Source organism: Pecten maximus, chromosome 15 (assembly GCF_902652985.1).
Source record: "Pecten maximus chromosome 15, xPecMax1.1, whole genome shotgun sequence".
NCBI lineage: Eukaryota > Metazoa > Mollusca > Bivalvia > Pectinida > Pectinidae > Pecten > Pecten maximus.
The window spans coordinates 24,959,934-24,979,887 of NC_047029.1; the positions used below are offsets into that span (position 1 = coordinate 24,959,934).

Consider the following 19,954-nt stretch of genomic DNA (forward strand, 5'->3'; position numbering starts at 1 on the left):
CTCCTGAACTAAATCTGTATCTGATGTGCTGTAAAAAGAACATTTTTGTTTGCGATCGAGATCCCATGGAGTTTTCTGTAACAGTTATGTACTAAAGATTTGCGAAAACAAGATAACTGTAGATGTTTGTACATTCGAAAACACCTCTTGAGATTTTTCAAATAAGGGTTTAAGAGCATATCCTATCGTATAATTATTTTTACATGATCTTTCTGCAATTTGTCTAAGAATTACCTCCCTTCAGTTTTTTGAAACACTCAATCTGTACACATACCAAGATCTCTCACTTGATAAATAAATTTCAGTTATTTACCAAAGATTGATTAACCAAGTTTAAGTTTCTTAGAAGCTTACAAGTTTCTAGAGTGGAGTTCTTTTAGAAAGGAGGAGGTCGCGCGAACTGAAGTAGCAAAATTATAGCTTTAAAACAGATGTAATATATTTACCTTAATCTATCACAGATTCTTTCCACTTTCCTCAACCCAAGAGTAATTCAGTCTAATATATTTCATTTGTTTTGAATCACTTCTCCTTTTATTTTACATTTGTTGATAATTTCATGAATATTTTTTGCTTCAATTTGCAGAATCTGTTACCTGTGGTTCAAGCTCTACGAATGGTGAACAACATTGGACACCATTTACATAATACCGGACTTATATTTCTTATATTCTATTTATAGCATCATCAGACAGCAGTGTTGAGAAACCACCTGTCTTATAGGCAGATGCAATCTTGAGGAGGTTTAAAACTGCTGTCCCATGAAAATTAATCAATTTCAGTACCAAATCTTTGTTTGTTTTTTTTAATTTTTAATTATTTCTTTAGCAACAACACAGCCCAGAGGCTGCTTGATGCTTTCATATATGTACATACATTTAACGTCAGCCCATATGACACACTACAACTCCCCAGTATTGAAAATCTGAGTCCACAAAACAAACCAGAAAAAAATCACTTGTAATGAAAGTGTAAACATACGAAATACTCAAACAAGCTCAAAGGTTACCTGCAAGTTTTCTGAACATACATGTAATTTTTATATGGAACACCAGAAAAGCCTGCAGCATGCATTGGCATTTTTGACAGCAGGTTCATACAATCATCAGAATATAATCAGAAAGTGTGTATATATATCTGTGTATCACACTTCAAATCTCGGAGTAACAGCCAAACCGCAATATGGTGTACAAGTATATATATCTCAACACTCATCATCTCCTTCACATTGAAAATATACTCACTTATGCATATATTTGGCAGACAGACAAATATTGTGCAATGCCTCACCTCCCAACACTGCTATGACAATGCACATCATGAAGGCGATTGGTACACTACCTTAATTATGGAAACAGCCCTATTGTCGTTCTGATTACGTTAAGGTGGTTTTAATTAGGAAGATCAAGGTCACTTTCATTGACAGCACCAGATAGTGTCACAGATAGCAAGTCAATCACAAGGCACATCATGCAACTATATATAGCTACAAAATCATATAAATACCTTCTAGTATCTAACGCTTCGCTTTGGGGTACCTAGCATCCATATACTGTGACAATAATGAAAGGTGGTTTCCATTTCAACCAATCAAATCAGAGTCTAGTGCCAAACTCAAATATCTATACCGGCCGGTGATGCCAATGCTAATCTCAGACAACTAAAACTTTACCTTGAAACCCCATCATTAACCTGAAACCGCTATATTTTCATTCAGGAGATCCCAAAATTAACCCCAGTCCTAGACCAATAAAACAAAAGTACAATACTAAACAACCTTTCTGATTGGTAAGATTTTCCAAAACCATTTAAAAATCTTACCAATCAGATTACTGGATTTGGTTCACGAATACAAGACTTTTTATACCTGTGCCCCCACAGGATCAATCAGGATTATGTGAGGACAAATGATGTGGTACTGACAATGGACCAACCCGTGTATGAGGACAGATGATGTGGGTACTTACAATGGACCAACCCGTGTATGAGGGCAGATGATGTGGGTACTGACAATGGACCAACCCATGTATGAGGGCAGATGATGTGGGTACTGACAATGGACCAACCCGTGTATGAGGACAGATGATGTGGGTATACTGACAATGGACCAACCCATGTATGAGGACAGATGATGTGGGTATACTGACAATGGACCAACCTGTGTATGAGGACAGATGATGTGGGTACTGACAATGGACCGACCCATGTATGAGGGCAGATGATGTGGGTACTGACAATGGACCAACCCGTGTATGAGGGCAGATGATGTGGGTACTGACAATGGACCAACCCATGTATGAGGACAGATGATGTGGGTATACTGACAATGGACCAACCCGTGTATAAGGACAGATGATGTGGGTACTGACAATGGACCAACCCATGTAAGAGACGATCTATGTGACATTATAATATCAACAATATCAGTTGGAAGATACAATAAGAAGTATTCTTGGTTTTCGTAGATAATATGGTCGGAACTACAGGAACTCCATAGCTTTTGTAGGGATTTAATTTCTCTACATTAACAGATCATTAAATATATCATGCAAACATGTACATACTATATAAATATTTGTACAGTGCATTATAATCTCTGCAAAGATATTTCAAATTCACAAAGGTTTCCGTGGTTTAACCAGTTTTTATTTACAGAACTTTCAAAATTTAAGTGTCAAACAAAATACTACAACACTGGCACAACTGTGATATATATAGACCATCAATCCTAAACAAAACAACAGATTTAGTATATATACAAAACAATTGTTAGGATCCATTTGGCTTAATGTATCTACAATTTTCCCCCTAAATATGCAATTTTTGTAACTTTAAACTAGAAAAGAAAGTGCATAACCATAACATTTGCAAGTGGGTATGGATTTTACTGTTGAAGGGTGAAAAGTGGACTGTCTGTGTACAGAATGATCTGTTATGCTTGTAAGCCAGTCCATGTGTTCCTCTCTGCCTAACTAACAAATGATGATCTATGGTTTTGATACCGAACTATAGCAGTGAAATGTGCTGCTAACATCCTCAAACAACTTTCTATGTGTGTGTGTTGAAAACGGGTCTTTATGAAATTTCAACAGACAGCTTTCTCATCTTTCCAGTGACATATCTTTTGCCAGCTTCTGGCACCAAGCCCGCAACCTGTTTTTGAGAAATCTGGTAAATAACATAGGCATACAAGTACACATCCACTGTTTATACAGCTTCAATGTCTTTAACCTTGACCTTGCTTCCTGAATGAAAATAACATCCACTTTCTAGATTTCCAGAAATGGCCTATTGCCCAAAAAATCTTCTTCGGGCACAATAATGTAAGCTATTATCAGAGAAAAATTAAGTTCATCAAATAACAAAAGAACGTGTTTCTCTGGATAACATTCTGGCTTATACGTGTATATAAGTACAACCTGCATGTTTCAGTACCTGACACAGGTACAACTGCAGCAGACTTTATATTTGCACTGGGTCTGTAAGTTTGTGAATAAGCTTGAGAGCATACTAAAATTAGGTGTCCAACCCCAAATGATGTACCAAGCTTTGTTCTTTGTTACAAGTCTCTGACTCCACTATATACAAAGTTATGGTCCTTTGTTACAATCTTCTGACTCCAAAATATATAGAGTTAGGGCCCTTGGTTATTGAACATGGATTCCATAATATACAGAGTAAAATTCATCTGCCACTTAATTGAATCAGACCCTACTATATCAAGTGTTATGGCTCTTGGTTATTGGTATCAGACTCCACAATATTGAGAGTTACAGCCCTTTGTTATTCTTTCCCAGACTCCACTATATAAAGAGTTATGGCCCTTTGTTACCAGTCTCTGACTCCACTATATAAAGAGTTATTGCCCTTGGTTATTGGTCTCGGACCGCACTATATAAAGAGTTATGGCCCTTGGTTAAAAATCTCTGACTCTACTATATAAAGAGTTACTGCCCTTGGTTATTGGTACCAGACTCCACAATATAGAGAGTTATGGCCCTTTGTTATTCTTTCCCAGACTCCACTATATAAAGAGTTATGGTCCTTTGTTACAAGTCTCTGACTCCATTATATAAAGAGTTATTGCCCTTGGTTATTGGTACAAGACTCCACAATATAGAGAGTTACAGCCCTTTGTTACTCTTTCCCAGACTCCACTATACAAAGAGTTATGGCCCTTTGTTACCAGTCTCTGACTCCACTATATAAAGAGTTATTGCCCTTGGTTATTGGTCTCAGACCACACTATATAAAGAGTTATGGCCCTTGGTTACAAATCTCTGACTCCACTATATAAAGAGTTATTGCCCTTGGTTATTGGTACCAGACTCCACAATATAGAGAGTTATGGCCCTTTGTTACTCTTTCCCAGATTCCACTATATAAAGAGTTATGGCCCTTGGTTTTTGGTCTCGGACCCAACTATATAAAGAGTTATGGCCTTTGATTTTTGGTCTCAGACCCCACTATATACAAATGTGGCTCTTGGTTACTATTGTAAGTTAATCATGAAATCGGAAAATGTAGATGGCCTAATTGGATGTGTTGCTGCTTTTTTGTTGTTGTTGAAAGATTGTTGTCAGTAAAGACTGGAAACTTTTTGTCTTTAATTAGTAGACTCCAGGGTGTACTTACTTTTAAAGTAGAATTCAAGCAGAATCTTCAAATAAGGTTTTTATTTTTACACAGATCAATAAAATTGAATTAAGAAAAGAAATTGGATTTACACCTTCACCTGCGTCTTTGTACTTTCAGATTGGGAAGGTAATTGAAAGTACGATTTTTAAACAGTACATCCTTAAAAACTCAACTAAATAAACAAAAAGAAGCTCTAAATATTTGCTGTGTAAATAATAGTGAATAATTTAACCTTCACAGATACATTTCAGTATCAAAGCAACCAACATATTCCCCAGGAATTTTGGCAACAGTGCACTCTATAACTTCCACCTACACAACATCAACAGGTCACAATATGTAGATAAGATACTCCATGTATGATTCAGAAAAAAAAGTTAAACTTTGACAGAGTATTTAAACATGTTTTCCAAGAGTTCATCGATAAAGCGTGAAATGTGTAGACGAGTATCTTCATGTTCACTACAATGCTTGGCCTTGAGCCTGTTTACCCTGCCAGGTTCAAAGAGTTCCCAAGATAAAGACGTTTTAAAAGTCAGACCTTCCACAGAAACAGGCCTGACTTTGTGTAACCTTCTGAAAGTAGCAGTCACTTAATAGGTCCCGTACGTTGTACTTGAGCTAGTCTCGCTGATGATAAATAAACACTACTTTATCTGGAACCCTGAAATCCATTTGAAACCACTTTATCTGAAACCCTGAAATCCATTTGAAACTATCTCATATCAATTGAGCTAGAGAACCAAGAACTTGTTCACAAACCATGGTAATTCTGCTGTGTTTTAACATCCGACTTTTGGTCTACCATTTGTTTTATCAGAGAACTTTATAAGAAAGTACAGGTCTAAGCACAATGAGCAAGATTTGTTTCAACTTCACAACATGAGATATGAACAAGGCGCACTTTCTTCTTTACATCGAAAAGAAAGTTACATATAACTCAAACATATTGTTGTCTGTCATCTTCAATGGCCAACTCTTTGTAGCATCGTTGTAACAATAATATATCTTTAGATCTAACTGGAAATATTTGTTTTAGCATATCTATAACTCTGCATAACTATGCCTGAACATTTTTGTTTATAATAGCCTGTATAGTTTATTTTATCTACCTTAAACATTTTACACAAAAATAAATACTGGATATAATTTACTTGTCACTGGCAATACAATTGATAGAAAATGTACAATATTTATCCTGCAAAATGTTTAGTCCATAGGTTTAGTTTGGTTTGGTCTATTTTGTTTAACGTTCTATTAACTGCCAGGGTCACTTAAGGACATGCCAGGTTTTGGAATTGAAGGAAAGCCGGAGTACCTGGAAGAAACCACTCGCCTATGGCCAGTACCACAGGAACTGCCCCACATGGGTTTCCAACTTGTGACCCAGAGGTAGAGGGCTTTATAGTGATGAAGTGTCTGAACACCAGAACCACTTGGACACTGCGGCCCCAAAAAGTCCAGGGGGCCAACACATAAACTATAACCTAAAAGTACATTTTTACAGATTGCAACAGACATGAGTTGGCCTATTACAGGGCATGGACATTTATTGCCAGCTAAATATAGCTTTTGTTTCATGTACCTGCACAATGAAAGAATTTTTGACAGCAAAATTTTGTCATATCAATTAACTAAATATCTTTGTACACAAGGTGTTTACTTTGAAAAGTTAGTCTGGGGTCAAGAGATAAAGCAGTGAGGTCAAGTCTTTGACAATTACCATTTACTTTGACTGATGACCACCAGAATCTAATCAGCTCTATACCTTAATGGTTTGATATTATGAACATGATTATGGTCCGTAATAAGGATATGGAAGTCAATCAAAATTTTAATAAATAAGGTACAACTGTTTTTTTGGACAAAATGTTAGGATTCTTAACAAATCTAGACTTTTGATATTGTCAACATTTCCTTGGTTTTTATTCTCCAAACACAACAAGCCAAACTCATAAAACAGCCTGGCTTCAATAAAAGGTTTGTCAAATTACTCATCGATATAGAATAAAGACTGGCTATTGTAAGGAAAAGAAACCCGCAATCATTTCTACATATCTCATCGGCACACAATGAATAAAACCTAATGGTGTTTTAGAGACATATTGGCCTGTTGTTCTAAGAGACTAAGCACATTGTTTGTGTCATGGTGTCACGTTTTTTCAACAGCCAGAATACACACAGAGAAGTCATTGTTGTCTAATTTTGATTTTTGACAAAATGTCCCTGAGTGAATATAATGATGAATGGGATTTGAAAGTACCTAAGTACAACAAATAGGGTATATTTTATACTTTTTAACATGATACATATTTGGAAAACAACCAGAGCTCCTGTGTTGTACATGTAAGGCTTTGTGCTGCAGTATTCCATCATTTGTTCACCCAGATCCTTCTACCACTCAAACACTTTATTTCGCCGAATAAAGTTTCATGAACAGTTATCATACACATTTTGTAACATGATTCAAACATGCCTTTTTAAAATTAATATTAAGACTGACTGAGGATGCAACAATTACCTTTGAACATTGCTCCCTTGTTGTGTCATAGTAAAGAGCTGGTGTAACTAGTAGTATTCTGATCGTTTCCAGTTTGAAGTGTGATTTGAAGTTGAAAAGGAGTGCTACTGGGCTGTCCTTATGTTGTCTAATTAGTTTGGAGGTTTAACGTAACAGAATCTAAGTTCACATTTACCCTTTTTAAACCTTAAAAGTTTTTACATAGAGGATTAGCAATCTATACTTACATTTAACAGCGTATCGAAGATGACAAGTTTTGCACTGGTTGGAATGAGGTCGTAGCATTTGTGTGCCCTCATAAATTTTACGAATACCTGGTCCTCATTCTCATCTGAAATGACAAAAATAAAATATGTTATTTTACACATTGTTAAATTTTCTTGAAACTTCCTGATAATCTTGATTATAAAGCTCCTAACATCAGAAGTGGACTATGCTTATTTGCCTATGACCTCCTTAATGACCTTGACAGTTTACTTTGACCTTGCTTGAACTGTGACCTCAATTTGAACTGTAACCTCAATAAGACTTCGGTTTTTAACCCATGACTTACCAATATCTATTAGAAACCTCTGGTTTCTTGTGCAATTTAAAGTCACCCATTGAAAACTTGTTTATATGGTTTCAATGTCACAATCCTAAATCGACATCAATGCTTAAATGTGAGTTAACTGTATTTCCCCTACAGGTTTCATTGTCCTAACTCTCATTTGAGAATGTGAGTTAACCGTATTTCCCCTACAGGTTTCATTGTCCTAATTAACTCTCATTTGCGAATGTGAATTAACCGTATTTCCCCAACAGGGAAGCAGAAGACACTTACTCTTCAGAAACACCTGGTCCTATTATCTTTATACTTTTTCAGGAGTCTCCATACACATATTTATTGTTGTTTATAATTTGCCATGGTTTAATTGGTCTTTAGTTGGAATTATGGTTTTATTATTATAATGTCTGTATTCTTTGTTGTTTCTGTGGCTTTATTTATAAATCTGACCTTTAATGCCCTGTCATCTTACTTTAAGAAACCCATTGTTTTATCCTGTAGAAACTAGCTATAAAGATTGGAGAATAACAACATCATTGAGTGAAGGATCAGCTGGAGGAACTACTTGTGAGTGATTAGGTTTTTCCATCTGATGATTACACCCAAAAAAATATTCCCCAAAACAATAATAAAAAGAACTCATTTGATGCCGTATATAAATGATTCGTGACAAGTGATAGGGAAACAGACACGAAATGATCACGTTGCCAGAACGTGTATGATTGACCGTTATCTGGTTTACATCACAAAATGACAGCTTGGTTCATTTCACGTATCACTGCTTTTCACAGCCTCATAAAAATTTCATCTCAGCATTTTTTTATTGTCTTGTAGCCCAATATGATATGTCATCTTTCTTTTTTTCAGGTTCAGTGTTTAACAAAATCACTTTTTGGATCCTCTGAATAAATTGTAATGCTGTTAAAAAATATATAGTTTTCTTGTTATTATAAATAAAATGAAATACACCTATTAAAAGATATATATACATAAAAAGCAAATTAATTACTGAGGCATTTTGTCCTTTTCCTTTGTCTTGATCGTGATCATGTGACCTATCTGAACAGGTCATCTCCCTAGTCATGTAAACCATCTTAAAGATTATAAATCTTCATAAATCATTTGTCTCAAGAAAGCTGTGCCCAATCTATTGCTAGAGGTTACCAGCCTTGAAAGACACGATCATGAAAATGCTAAGAGTTACTCCATAATAATTTGAATTCTGCAAATTGCCCGTTGAAAAAGGGACAAAGGTGACTGGAACATTAAACTAATAATTTTATTCGTACCAAGTAGCCTATCAAATTAGCATGTATTATTCATGAACAGGTAACATGCTGTATTAAAATGCCAACAACTGTCAAAGTCTAAATTGCCAGGAGATTTCAAAATTCGAAACCATATCCACAAACGAGGTCATCCAGGGGATACGAGACAAACAAAAACTAGTTATCATTTCACTTTTTTGATTGTAGGCCAAGGATAATGTCATTCAAAACTTCAGGACTTAAGTAATTTTATAGGAAATAGTTACAATGGGTCTTAACTAGTAATCCTATTGACAGCAGACCCTGGCCTTGACTTTAGACCCCTGAAATGGGAATCATTATAATATAGGGGTCAAAATCCTCACAGCAACTTGATGAATGAAATTGATTTGGAACAGGGCAGATTGTAAAAATATATGTTAAGTGGTCCATTTCAAAATGGTGGGGATATAGACATATAATTGGATTTAACAGAATGGAATGAAATGATGATCCTAGAATTATATGTATGGACATGTAGACAGATGGACATGTAGACAGATGGACATGTAGACAGATGGACACACAGACAGATGGACATGTAGACAGATGGACATGTAGACAGATGGACACACAGACAGATGGACACACAGACAGATGGACATGTAGACAGATGGACATGTAGACAGATGGACACACAGACAGATGTACATGTAGACAGATGGACACACAGACAGATGGACATGTAGACAGATGGAAATGTAGACAGATGGACACACAGACAGATGGACATGTAGACAGATGGACACACAGACAGATGGACATGTAGACAGATGGACATGTAGACAGATGGACACACAGACAGATGGACATGTAGACAGATGGACACACAGACAGATGGACATGTAGACAGATGGACATGTAGACAGATGGACACACAGACAGATGGACATGTAGACAGATGGACACACAGACAGATGGACATGTAGACAGATGGACACACAGACAGATGGACATGTAGACAGATGGACATGTAGACAGATGTACATGTAGACAGATGGACACACAGACAGATTGACATGTAGACAGATGGACATGTAGACAGATGTACATGTAGACAGATGGACATGTAGACAGATGGACACACAGACAGATGGACATGTAGACAGATGGACATGTAGACAGATGGACACACAGACAGATGGACATGTAGACAGATGGACATGTAGAAAATTTAATCTTAAAGGGACCCTGAGGTTTGGGGATTAGGAATGGACAAACAGACAGATGGACACATAGACAATACAAAATCTAAAAATGGACTCTGAGGTGTGTGGGTTTAGGGATGGACACAGACAGATGGACAGACACTCAAAATCTAAAAGGAACCCTGATGTTTGGGGGTTTCGGGATGGACACACAAACAGATGCAGACACTCAAAATCTAAAGGGAACCTAGATGTGGGGGTCTCGGGATGGACATGCCAACAGTTGGATGGACAATTCTGATAGACGGAAGGACAATAGATTACTAAAGGGAACCTAGATGTGGGGGTCTCGGGATGGACATGCCAACAGTTGGATGGACAATTCTGATAGATGGAAGGACAATAGATTACTAAAAGGGACCCAGGTGTGGGACCATTGTGATGGACACTAACAGATGGACAAATGTTACAAAATCCAACGAACATTGGAGATGTAAAAGTTCAGTCCAAGCCTTTTTCTTCCTTCTGGTAATGAAACCAGCCATGGTAGATCTGGTAAAATATTATCTAATGATGCATAAACTTACACTAGACCCATATGACAAAGACAAAATAAATCATAATAGAATCGTGATACGGTGTTACTAAATTTGTATATACAGGTATAACACACCTCTAGATGTTAAATGTAATAGGGATATTCATCTTAGGCTGTATCATATGTACCTTAGGCTGTCAGTATCCGGGTGTTCTAGTATAGTAAAGAAATTGTTGTAGACATCTGGGCAGAGCATATTAACATGCTATGTTGTAATCTGATTAGGCCATAAAACTACAGGAACTACCATTAAACAGAGGAATGATCATGTACACTTCTTAGTGAGGACACAACGGGGACAAATTAATATCATGTACAGTTCTTAGCGAGGACGCAACCAGAGTTGACAGGTGAAAATTGCCCTAGTGAGGAAGACATCTAATTATAGTGACGATTTATTTTGGGCTTCCCTTTAAACACGATCCTGATATGTGTGCTCACGTGACAGAGCAAAATAGCATGTAGGTCTGGAGATGTAAAAACAATCTCAAGTCAGGATTTCTTTCATTATAGTCACTCATAATGTAATGAATGTCATTACTTTTGCACTGCCAAAATGTTTAATTCCAGAATAAATACATCTAATAGAACTCTATTGTATATAAAACCTAGTAATAATAAACAAAAACACAACTGACGAAGGAACTTTATGACTGACCCTGCCCAGGTCTCGAACTCATGATCTACGGCACCCAATCGCCTAGCCAGAAATACCTGCAGCCTATACTGTTGCGCCACATTTGTGTTCTTAAAAAAGAATATTTCAATGGTGCAGTGTTGGTCGGCCCGATATCCTGACATGATCAGAGTGGAAGTCCTCTATTAGATGATATGAATACCTGGATTGCAATGTATTTACATTGTACATACATGGATGTGAATTGTAAAATAATAGAACTCTATTGGATATATAAATTCAAAGAGAACAACATACTGAGGTGACCTTAAAGAATGCTACAAAATGCTTTTTGTCACCCTTAATTTTTTATAAAAATATACACATATAAATTCTGAATCATCACTCACAAACACATGACTAAAAAGTGACCAATCTAAAAAAATTTCATAAGTTCCAAATTTAAAACCAAATGTGAATGACATCTTTTTTTTTATATGTTCACTGACAGATGGACATATATGTAACACAAGCACATCCTTGTGGGGTCAAAATTATTGGACAGATACGATTAACAATAGAACATGGTAACACTCCATGCATTGAAAACTGGGTCAAGCTTAGCAAAAGTAGCCAATATGACACATGTCAGATATTTTTTGTTTTTTTTGATAATTGTACCCCAATTATAAAAGAACATGACAAGCGTCCTGAATAGAGGTCATTTACATTAATGGTCCAACTTGAGATTATAATGGTATGTAAATCGGTACAGCTGTCAGTGTTTTGTGTGAGGTAATATACCTTATACCTGTACTCCGTCATGTCCCTGGTTATTTATAGAAAGTATTGCTGTTTGCGGACTAACCATGTCTGTTCAGGGACAAGACAACTTCTATTCAGTTTGAATTGAAAACTGATCATTGTCGAGTATGAAGAAACTTAGAGAGTATGTTATTTGCAGGTTTTTGCATAGCTTTTCAGGGACAAGACAACCTCCATTCAGTTCAGAATGAAAACCGATCCCTGTCAACTGAAGTGTTCAGCTTGATGTAACTTAGAGATCATACTATTTGTCGAGTTTGCATATTTTGTTTTGGGACATTCAGTTTGAAACCTGAAGCATACTGTGTCTATAATAACTAAGTTAGTAACAGAAGCTAAAATTTCATAGTTATCTGAAGTTTAAACTGCAAGATCCTATACTACAAATATTTATTGAAGGAAATATGAAAATTTGAATCAATAGAAATTGCACATTAATACACTTATAATACACTTATCTGTTAATTAAAACTTTATATTTATTTTTTTATACATATGATTGGGACAGTTTTTTTCTGAATTTGCAAATATGATTATCACAAATGATTGGAAGTGTTCTGTAGCCTCAGTCTACTATGAGAAGGAAATCATCAATGATCGGTACTGTTAATATCTATTAGCCTGTCTACTATGAGAAGGAAATCAATGATTGGTAGTGTTAATCTCTATTAGCTTGTCTACTATGAGAAGGAAATCACCAATGATTGGTAGTGTTAATCTCTATTAGCCTGACTACTATGAGAAGGAAATCAATGATTGGTAGTGTTAATCTCTATTAGCCTGTCTACTATGAGAATGAAATCATCAATGATCGGTACTGTTAATATCTATTAGCCTGTCTACTATGAGAAGGAAATCAATGATTGGTAGTGTTAATCTCTATTAGCCAGTCTACTATGAGAAGGAAATCAATGATTGGCAGTGTTAATCTCTATTAGCCTGTCTACTATGAGAAGGAAATCACCAATGATTGGTAGTGTTAATCTCTATTAGCCTGTCTACTATGAGAAGGAAATCACCAATGATTGGTAGTGTTAATCTCTATTAGCCTGTCTACTATGAGAAGGAAATCATCAATGATCGGTAGTGTTAATCTCTATTAGCCTGTCTACTATGAGAAGGAAATCACCAATGATCGGTAGTGTTAATCTCTATTAGCCAGTCTACTATGAGAAGGAAATCATCAATGATTGGTAGTGTTAATCTCTATTAGCCAGTCTACTATGAGAAGGAAATCACCAATGATCGGTAGTGTTAATCTCTATTAGCCTGTCTACTATGAGAAGGAAATCACCAATGATTGGAAGTGTTAATCTCTATTAGCCTGTCTACTATGAGAAGGAAATCATCAATGATTGGTAGTGTTAATCTCTATTAGCCAGTCTACTATGAGAAGGAAATCACCAATGATTGGTAGTGTTAATCTCTATTAGCCAGTCTACTATGAGAAGGAAATCATCAATGATCGGTAGTGTTAATATCTATTAGCCTGTCTACTATGAGAAGGAAATCACCAATGATCGGTAGTGTTAATCTCTATTAGCCTGTCTACTATGAGAAGGAAATCACCAATGATCGGTAGTGTTAATCTCTATTAGCCTGTCTACTATGAGAAGGAAATCAATGATCGGTAGTGTTAATCTCTATTAGCCTGTCTACTATGAGAAGGAAATCACCAATGATTGGTAGTGTTAATCTCTATTAGCCTGTCTACTATGAGAAGGAAATCACCAATGATCGGTAGTGTTAATCTCTATTAGCCAGTCTACTATGAGAAGGAAATCACCAATGATCGGTAGTGTTAATCTCTATTAGCCTGTCTACTATGGGAAGGAAATCACCAATGATCGGTAGTGTTAATCTCTATAAGCCAGTCTACTATGAGAAGGAAATCACCAATGATCGGTAGTGTTAATCTCTATTAGCCTGTCTACTATGGGAAGGAAATCACCAATGATCGGTAGTGTTAATCTCTATTAGCCTGTCTACTATGGGAAGGAAATCACCAATGATCGGTACTGTTAATCTCTATTAGCCTGTCTACTATGAGAAGGAAATCAATGATTGGTAGTGTTAATCTCTATAAGCTTGTCTACTATGAGAAGGAAATCACCAATGATTGGTAGTGTTAATCTCTATTAGCCTGTCTACTATGAGAATGAAATCACCAATGATCGGTAGTGTTAATCTCTATTAGCCTGTCTACTATGGGAAGGAAATCACCAATGATCAGTAGTGTTAATCTCTATTAGCCTGTCTTACTATGAGAAGGAAATCAATGATTGGTAGTGTTAATCTCTATTAGCCAGTCTACTATGGGAAGGAAATCAATGATTGGTAGTGTTAATCTCTATTAGCCAGTCTACTATGAGAATGAAATCACCAATGATCGGTAGTGTTAATCTCTATTAGCCTGTCTACTATGGGAAGGAAATCACCAATGATCAGTAGTGTTAATCTCTATTAGCCTGTCTTACTATGAGAAGGAAATCAATGATTGGTAGTGTAAATCTCTATTAGCCTGTCTTACTATGAGAATGAAATCACCAATGATCGGTAGTGTTAAATCTCTATTAGCCTGTCTACTATGGGAAGGAAATCACCAATGATTGGTAGTGTTAATCTCTATTAGCCTGTCTACTATGAGAAGGAAATCATCAATGATTGGTAGTGTTAATCTCTATTAGCCTGACTATTATGAGAAGGAAATCAATGATTGGTAGTGTTAATTTCTATTAGCCTGTCTACTATGAGAAGGAAATCACCAATGATTGGTAGTATTAATCTCTATTAGCCAGTCTACTATGAGAAGGAAATCAATGATCGGTAGTGTTAATCTCTATTAGCCTGTCTACTATGAGAAGGAAATCACCAATGATTGGTAGTGTTAATATCTATTAGCCTGTCTACTATGAGAAGGAAATCACCAATGATTGGTAGTGTTAATCTCTATTAGCCAGTCTACTATGAGGAGGAAATCACCAATGATTGGTAGTGTTAATCTCTATTAGCCTGTCTACTATGAGAATGAAATCATCAATGATTGGTACTGTTAATCTCTATTAGCCTGTCTACTATGAGAATGAAATCATCAATGATTGGTAGTGTTAATCTCTATTAGCCTGTCTACTATGAGAATGAAATCATCAATGATTGGTAGTGTTAATATCTATTAGCCTGTCTACTATGAGAAGGAAATCACCAATGATTGGTAGTGTTAATCTCTATTAGCCAGTCTACTATGAGAAGGAAATCATCAATGATCGGTAGTGATAATCTCTATTAGCCTGTCTACTATGAGAATGAAATCATCAATGATTGGTAGTGTTAATCTCTATTAGCCTGTCTACTATGAGAAGGAAATCACCAATGATCGGTAGTGTTAATCTCTATTAGCCTGTCTACTATGAGAATGAAATCATCAATGATTGGTAGTGTTAATATCTATTAGCCTGTCTACTATGAGAAGGAAATCACCAATGATCGGTAGTGTTAATCTCTATTAGCCTGTCTACTATGAGAATGAAATCATCAATGATTGGTAGTGTTAATCTCTATTAGCCTGTCTACCATGGGAAGGAAATCAATGATTGGTAGTGTTAATATCTATTAGCCTGTCTACTATGAGAAGGAAATCAATGATTGGTAGTGTTAATCTCTATTAGCCAGTCTACTATGAGAAGGAAAACAATGATTGGTAGTGTTAATCTCTATTAGCCAGTCTACTATGAGAAGGAAAACAATGATTGGTAGTGTTAATCTCTATTAGCCAGTCTACTATGAGAAGGAAAACAATGATTGGTAGTGTTAATCTCTATTAGCCTGTCTACTATGAGAAGGAAATCACCAATGATCGGTAGTGTTAATCTCTATTAGCCTGTCTTACTATGAGAATGAAATCATCAATGATTGGTAGTGTTAATCTCTATTAGCCTGTCTACTATGAGAAAAATCAATGATTGGTAAAATAACATTCTTTAAGCTTGTCCACTTTCCCTCTCTGCCAGTTTTCTTGGATATCAAGTGCATACAACTTTAACACCTGTAAAATGGCTTTATCCAATCAGCGACCCTGATGTCATTTGAAACGAAACCCTATAAACGTGTCTGTTTGAGAGTAATGGCCTACTGTTCATCTCAATTCTACTCCTATTTAATTTCATTCTCAACAGTTTCAAGTACTTCTCCTTAGTGTAAACACATATTCTTCATAGAAGTCTTGAGAAATACAGGATCAGTTCTAATACTTCCAAAGTTAAATAGCTTGGAAGATGGTTTAATCTTTAAAATTAAATACATACTTTGTCGTGTCAATGTTTTCCTAGCACTGATTATCTGGGAGAGGAAAATATATTATATACTGAACGTTCATAAACTTGGCAACATTTATGTTAAAGATACATATATGATATTAGTATAGATTGTCGCTTACTCGGATTTCAGCAAACGCAGGTGTCCTGACAATCAAGTCTAGCTATATATATATTTACCCAAGATCTAGTCATCAATAACAGTTAATTATATTCATTCGGCGAATTTCCAGGAAGAAACTTGGTGAACCAGTAAAACCGATCTCAGACGGACAGAACTAGAGTACCGTAGTTGATATAATAAATGCCCAGGATAGTTCAGAAAAATGTATTTGGACATATTCTAAAGAGTAGAAATAGACTTTAATAAAAAATCGGCCTGACAGTAAGATTTTTCAGGGACCATTAAAAAGTGGCCTTAATGAGGGGCTTCAATTATTATTTGCAGTTATACATATATAGAGACAGCTAGCCGTTGGTGACTTCTCTTAAAGACCAGACTTGATTGAATTGTAAATGTAGGAAGATTGTTTATTACAATAAATATGACAGCAGTTTATTTTCTTCTTTTCTGTATCAACATTAAACTGGGTGCCATAGGTAGTGAGTTTGCAGAGGCCAGGTCAGGGCACAAGTCATAAAGTTTTCTTCCTTCGTCAATTGTGTTACTATAATGTTATATATACAATAGAGTTCTATTAGATGTACTATTAACTAAGATCTAATGATTGTTTTTTTTTATAATTGAACTTAAGAGCAGTTTAGAAAAAAAAAATTATGACAAAAATTACAACTTTTTTTTGTGTACTTTAGCAAAATATTTTTTAACCATTATTTTATTTACCTGTAACTGCCAATAGGGACATAACCCTGGTGTGGGTTACCATTTACCAGATATACTCAATAGCATTCAGGATATTTCCTTCTGTGGTGTATACCACTATATTGAAAAAGATAGCCGTCTCCAATATATCTAGGTACAGAGTGTAACCCTGTAGCCACCTGTGGAGCTAATTTGATCAACTCTGGCCAGATATCTGTACAGGCAATAAACAATCCTACCCAGTATACATACAGCCAGAAATAAATATTGATCACAAAGATATATCTTCAACACTTGCAGCCTTGCGGGAATGATGCAAGTGAAACAGTCTACCATCCATTCTTAATCGAATTCGGGGCACCTTGTAAGTAAGTACGCAATTAATGGAATGAAAAATGTGATGGCCTTTCCCACTAATGACTATTAATGTGTGTGGCTAATGCCACTAAATCTATGGGCTGACAGAAATGGTTCCTACAGTAACGATTGACTCAATTATCCAACGATAAGTAAGTATTTATACTAAAAAATATCTCACCAATAATAATGGAAACAGCTTTCTACTCATGGTAGGCTTTCCTGACTTCAATCGAGGATATATTTTAATTCTTAGAGTTTTGTTGAAATTTAACGTTTCATTGTTGTAATGGTGATGATTAATGGTGATTTTGGGGTTGTTGTAATGGTGATTGTGGGGTTGTTGTAATGGTGATTGTGGGATTGTTGTAATGGTGATTGTGGGATTGTTGTAATGGTGATTGTGGGATTGTTGTAATGGGAATGTGGGATTGTTGTAATGGTGATTGTAGGATTGTTGTAATGGTGATTGTGGGGTTGTTGTAATGGTGATTGTTGGATTGTTGTAATGGTGATTGTGGGGTTGTTGTAATGGTGATTGTGGGAATGTTGTAATGGGAATTGTGGGATTGTTGTAATGGTGATTGTGGGATTGTTGTAATGGTGATTGTGGGATTGTTGTAATGGTGATGGTGGGATTGTTGTAATGGTGATTGTGGGATTGTTGTAATGGTGATTGTGGGATTGTTGTAATGGTGATTGTGGGGTTGTTGTAATGGTGATTGTAGGATTGTTGTAATGGTGATTGTGGGATTGTTGTAATGGTGATTGTGGGATTGTTGTAATGGGAATTGTGGGGTTGTTGTAATGGTGATTGTGGGGTTGTTGTAATGGGAATTGTGGGGTTGTTGTAATGGTGATTGAGGGATTGGTGTAATGGGAATTGTGGGGTTGTTGTAATGGTGATTGAGGGATTGGTGTAATGGTGATTGTGGGATTGGTGTAATGGTGATTGAGGGGTTATGGTGATTACATATTCATCCTAATTAACTAAAAGAACAAGAGATCCCAGAGGGATCTTGGCGCCCACCATTGAATGATCTTCATAGGTTCCATGTCAGATTGATCTTTTCTCTACTTTTCCCTTCATTTTACTAATCCGTGCAAATTGAGACATCCCTCCAGTACTTTTCAAACAAGGGAATCCTAGCTATATAAGAAATTTGAGATTTAACGATAATGGCTGTTTGTTTGCCAGGTTGTTTTCAGGACAGACTGGTCCAAAAATGCAATACAAGGGACCAAGGGGAACCTACTTATGAAATTTGAGAAAGATCCATTCAGTACTTTGAGAAATAGAGATAACAAACTTCAATTGTTAAAATCCAAGATGGCGGTCTGTCGGCCATGTTGTTTTCTGATTGGTCTCAAAACGCAATATGCATAACTAGGCACCAAGGGCAACATACATATGAAATTTCAGAAAGATCCATTCAGTACTTTCTCAGAAATAGTGATAACAAACTTCAATTGTCAAAATCCAAGATGGCTGCCTGTCTGCCATGTTGTTTTCGGATTGGTCTCAAAACGCAATATGCATAACTAGGCACCAAGGGAAACCTACATATGAAATTTGAGAAAGATCCATTCAGTACTTTCTCAGAAATAGTGGTAACAAACTTCAATTGTCAAAATCCAAGATGGCTGCCTGTCGGCCATGTTGTTTTCCGATTGGTCTCAAATCGCAATATGCATAACTAGGCACCAAGGGGAACCTACATATGAAATTTGAGAAAGATCCCTTCAGTACTTTCTCAGAAATAGCGACAACAAACTTCAATTGTCAAAATCCAAGATGGCTGCCTGTCGGCCATGTTGTTATCCGATTGGTCTCAAAACGCAATATGCATAACTAGGCACCAAGGGGAACCTTCATATGAAATTTGAGAAAGATCCCTTCAGTACTTTCTCAGAAATAGCGATAACAAACTTCAATTGTCAAAATCCAAGATGGCTGCCTGTCGGCCATTTTGTTTTCCGATTGGTCTCAAATCGCAATATGCATAACTAGGCACCAAGGGGAACCTACATATGAAATTTGAGAAAGATCCCTTCAGTACTTTCTCAGAAATAGTGATAACAAACTTCAATTGTCAAAATCCAAGATGGCTGCCTGTCGGCCATGTTGTTATCCGATTGGTCTCAAAACGCAATATGCATAACTAGGCACCAAGGGAAACCTTCATATTAAATTTGAGAAAGATCCCTTCAGTACTTTCTCAGAAATAGCGATAACAAACTTCAATTGTCAAAATCCAAGATGG

General features: G+C 36.2%; 1 protein-coding gene across 10 annotated transcripts in view; it reads right to left on the reverse strand.

The window, feature by feature from the left end:
• LOC117343834 (5'-AMP-activated protein kinase subunit gamma-1-like) overlaps positions 1–19,954 on the reverse strand; it is a 343,598-nt gene that overhangs the window by 16,500 nt on the left and 307,144 nt on the right. For all 10 annotated transcript variants that reach the window (XR_004536086.1, XM_033906359.1, XM_033906356.1 and 7 more), the window contains one exon: positions 7,387–7,490. Coding sequence is in view for 9 of the 10 variants with exons in the window: in XM_033906359.1 (XP_033762250.1) it covers positions 7,387–7,490 (104 nt within the window). In the remaining variant the exon portion in view is untranslated. The remainder of the gene's footprint in view (positions 1–7,386; positions 7,491–19,954) is intronic.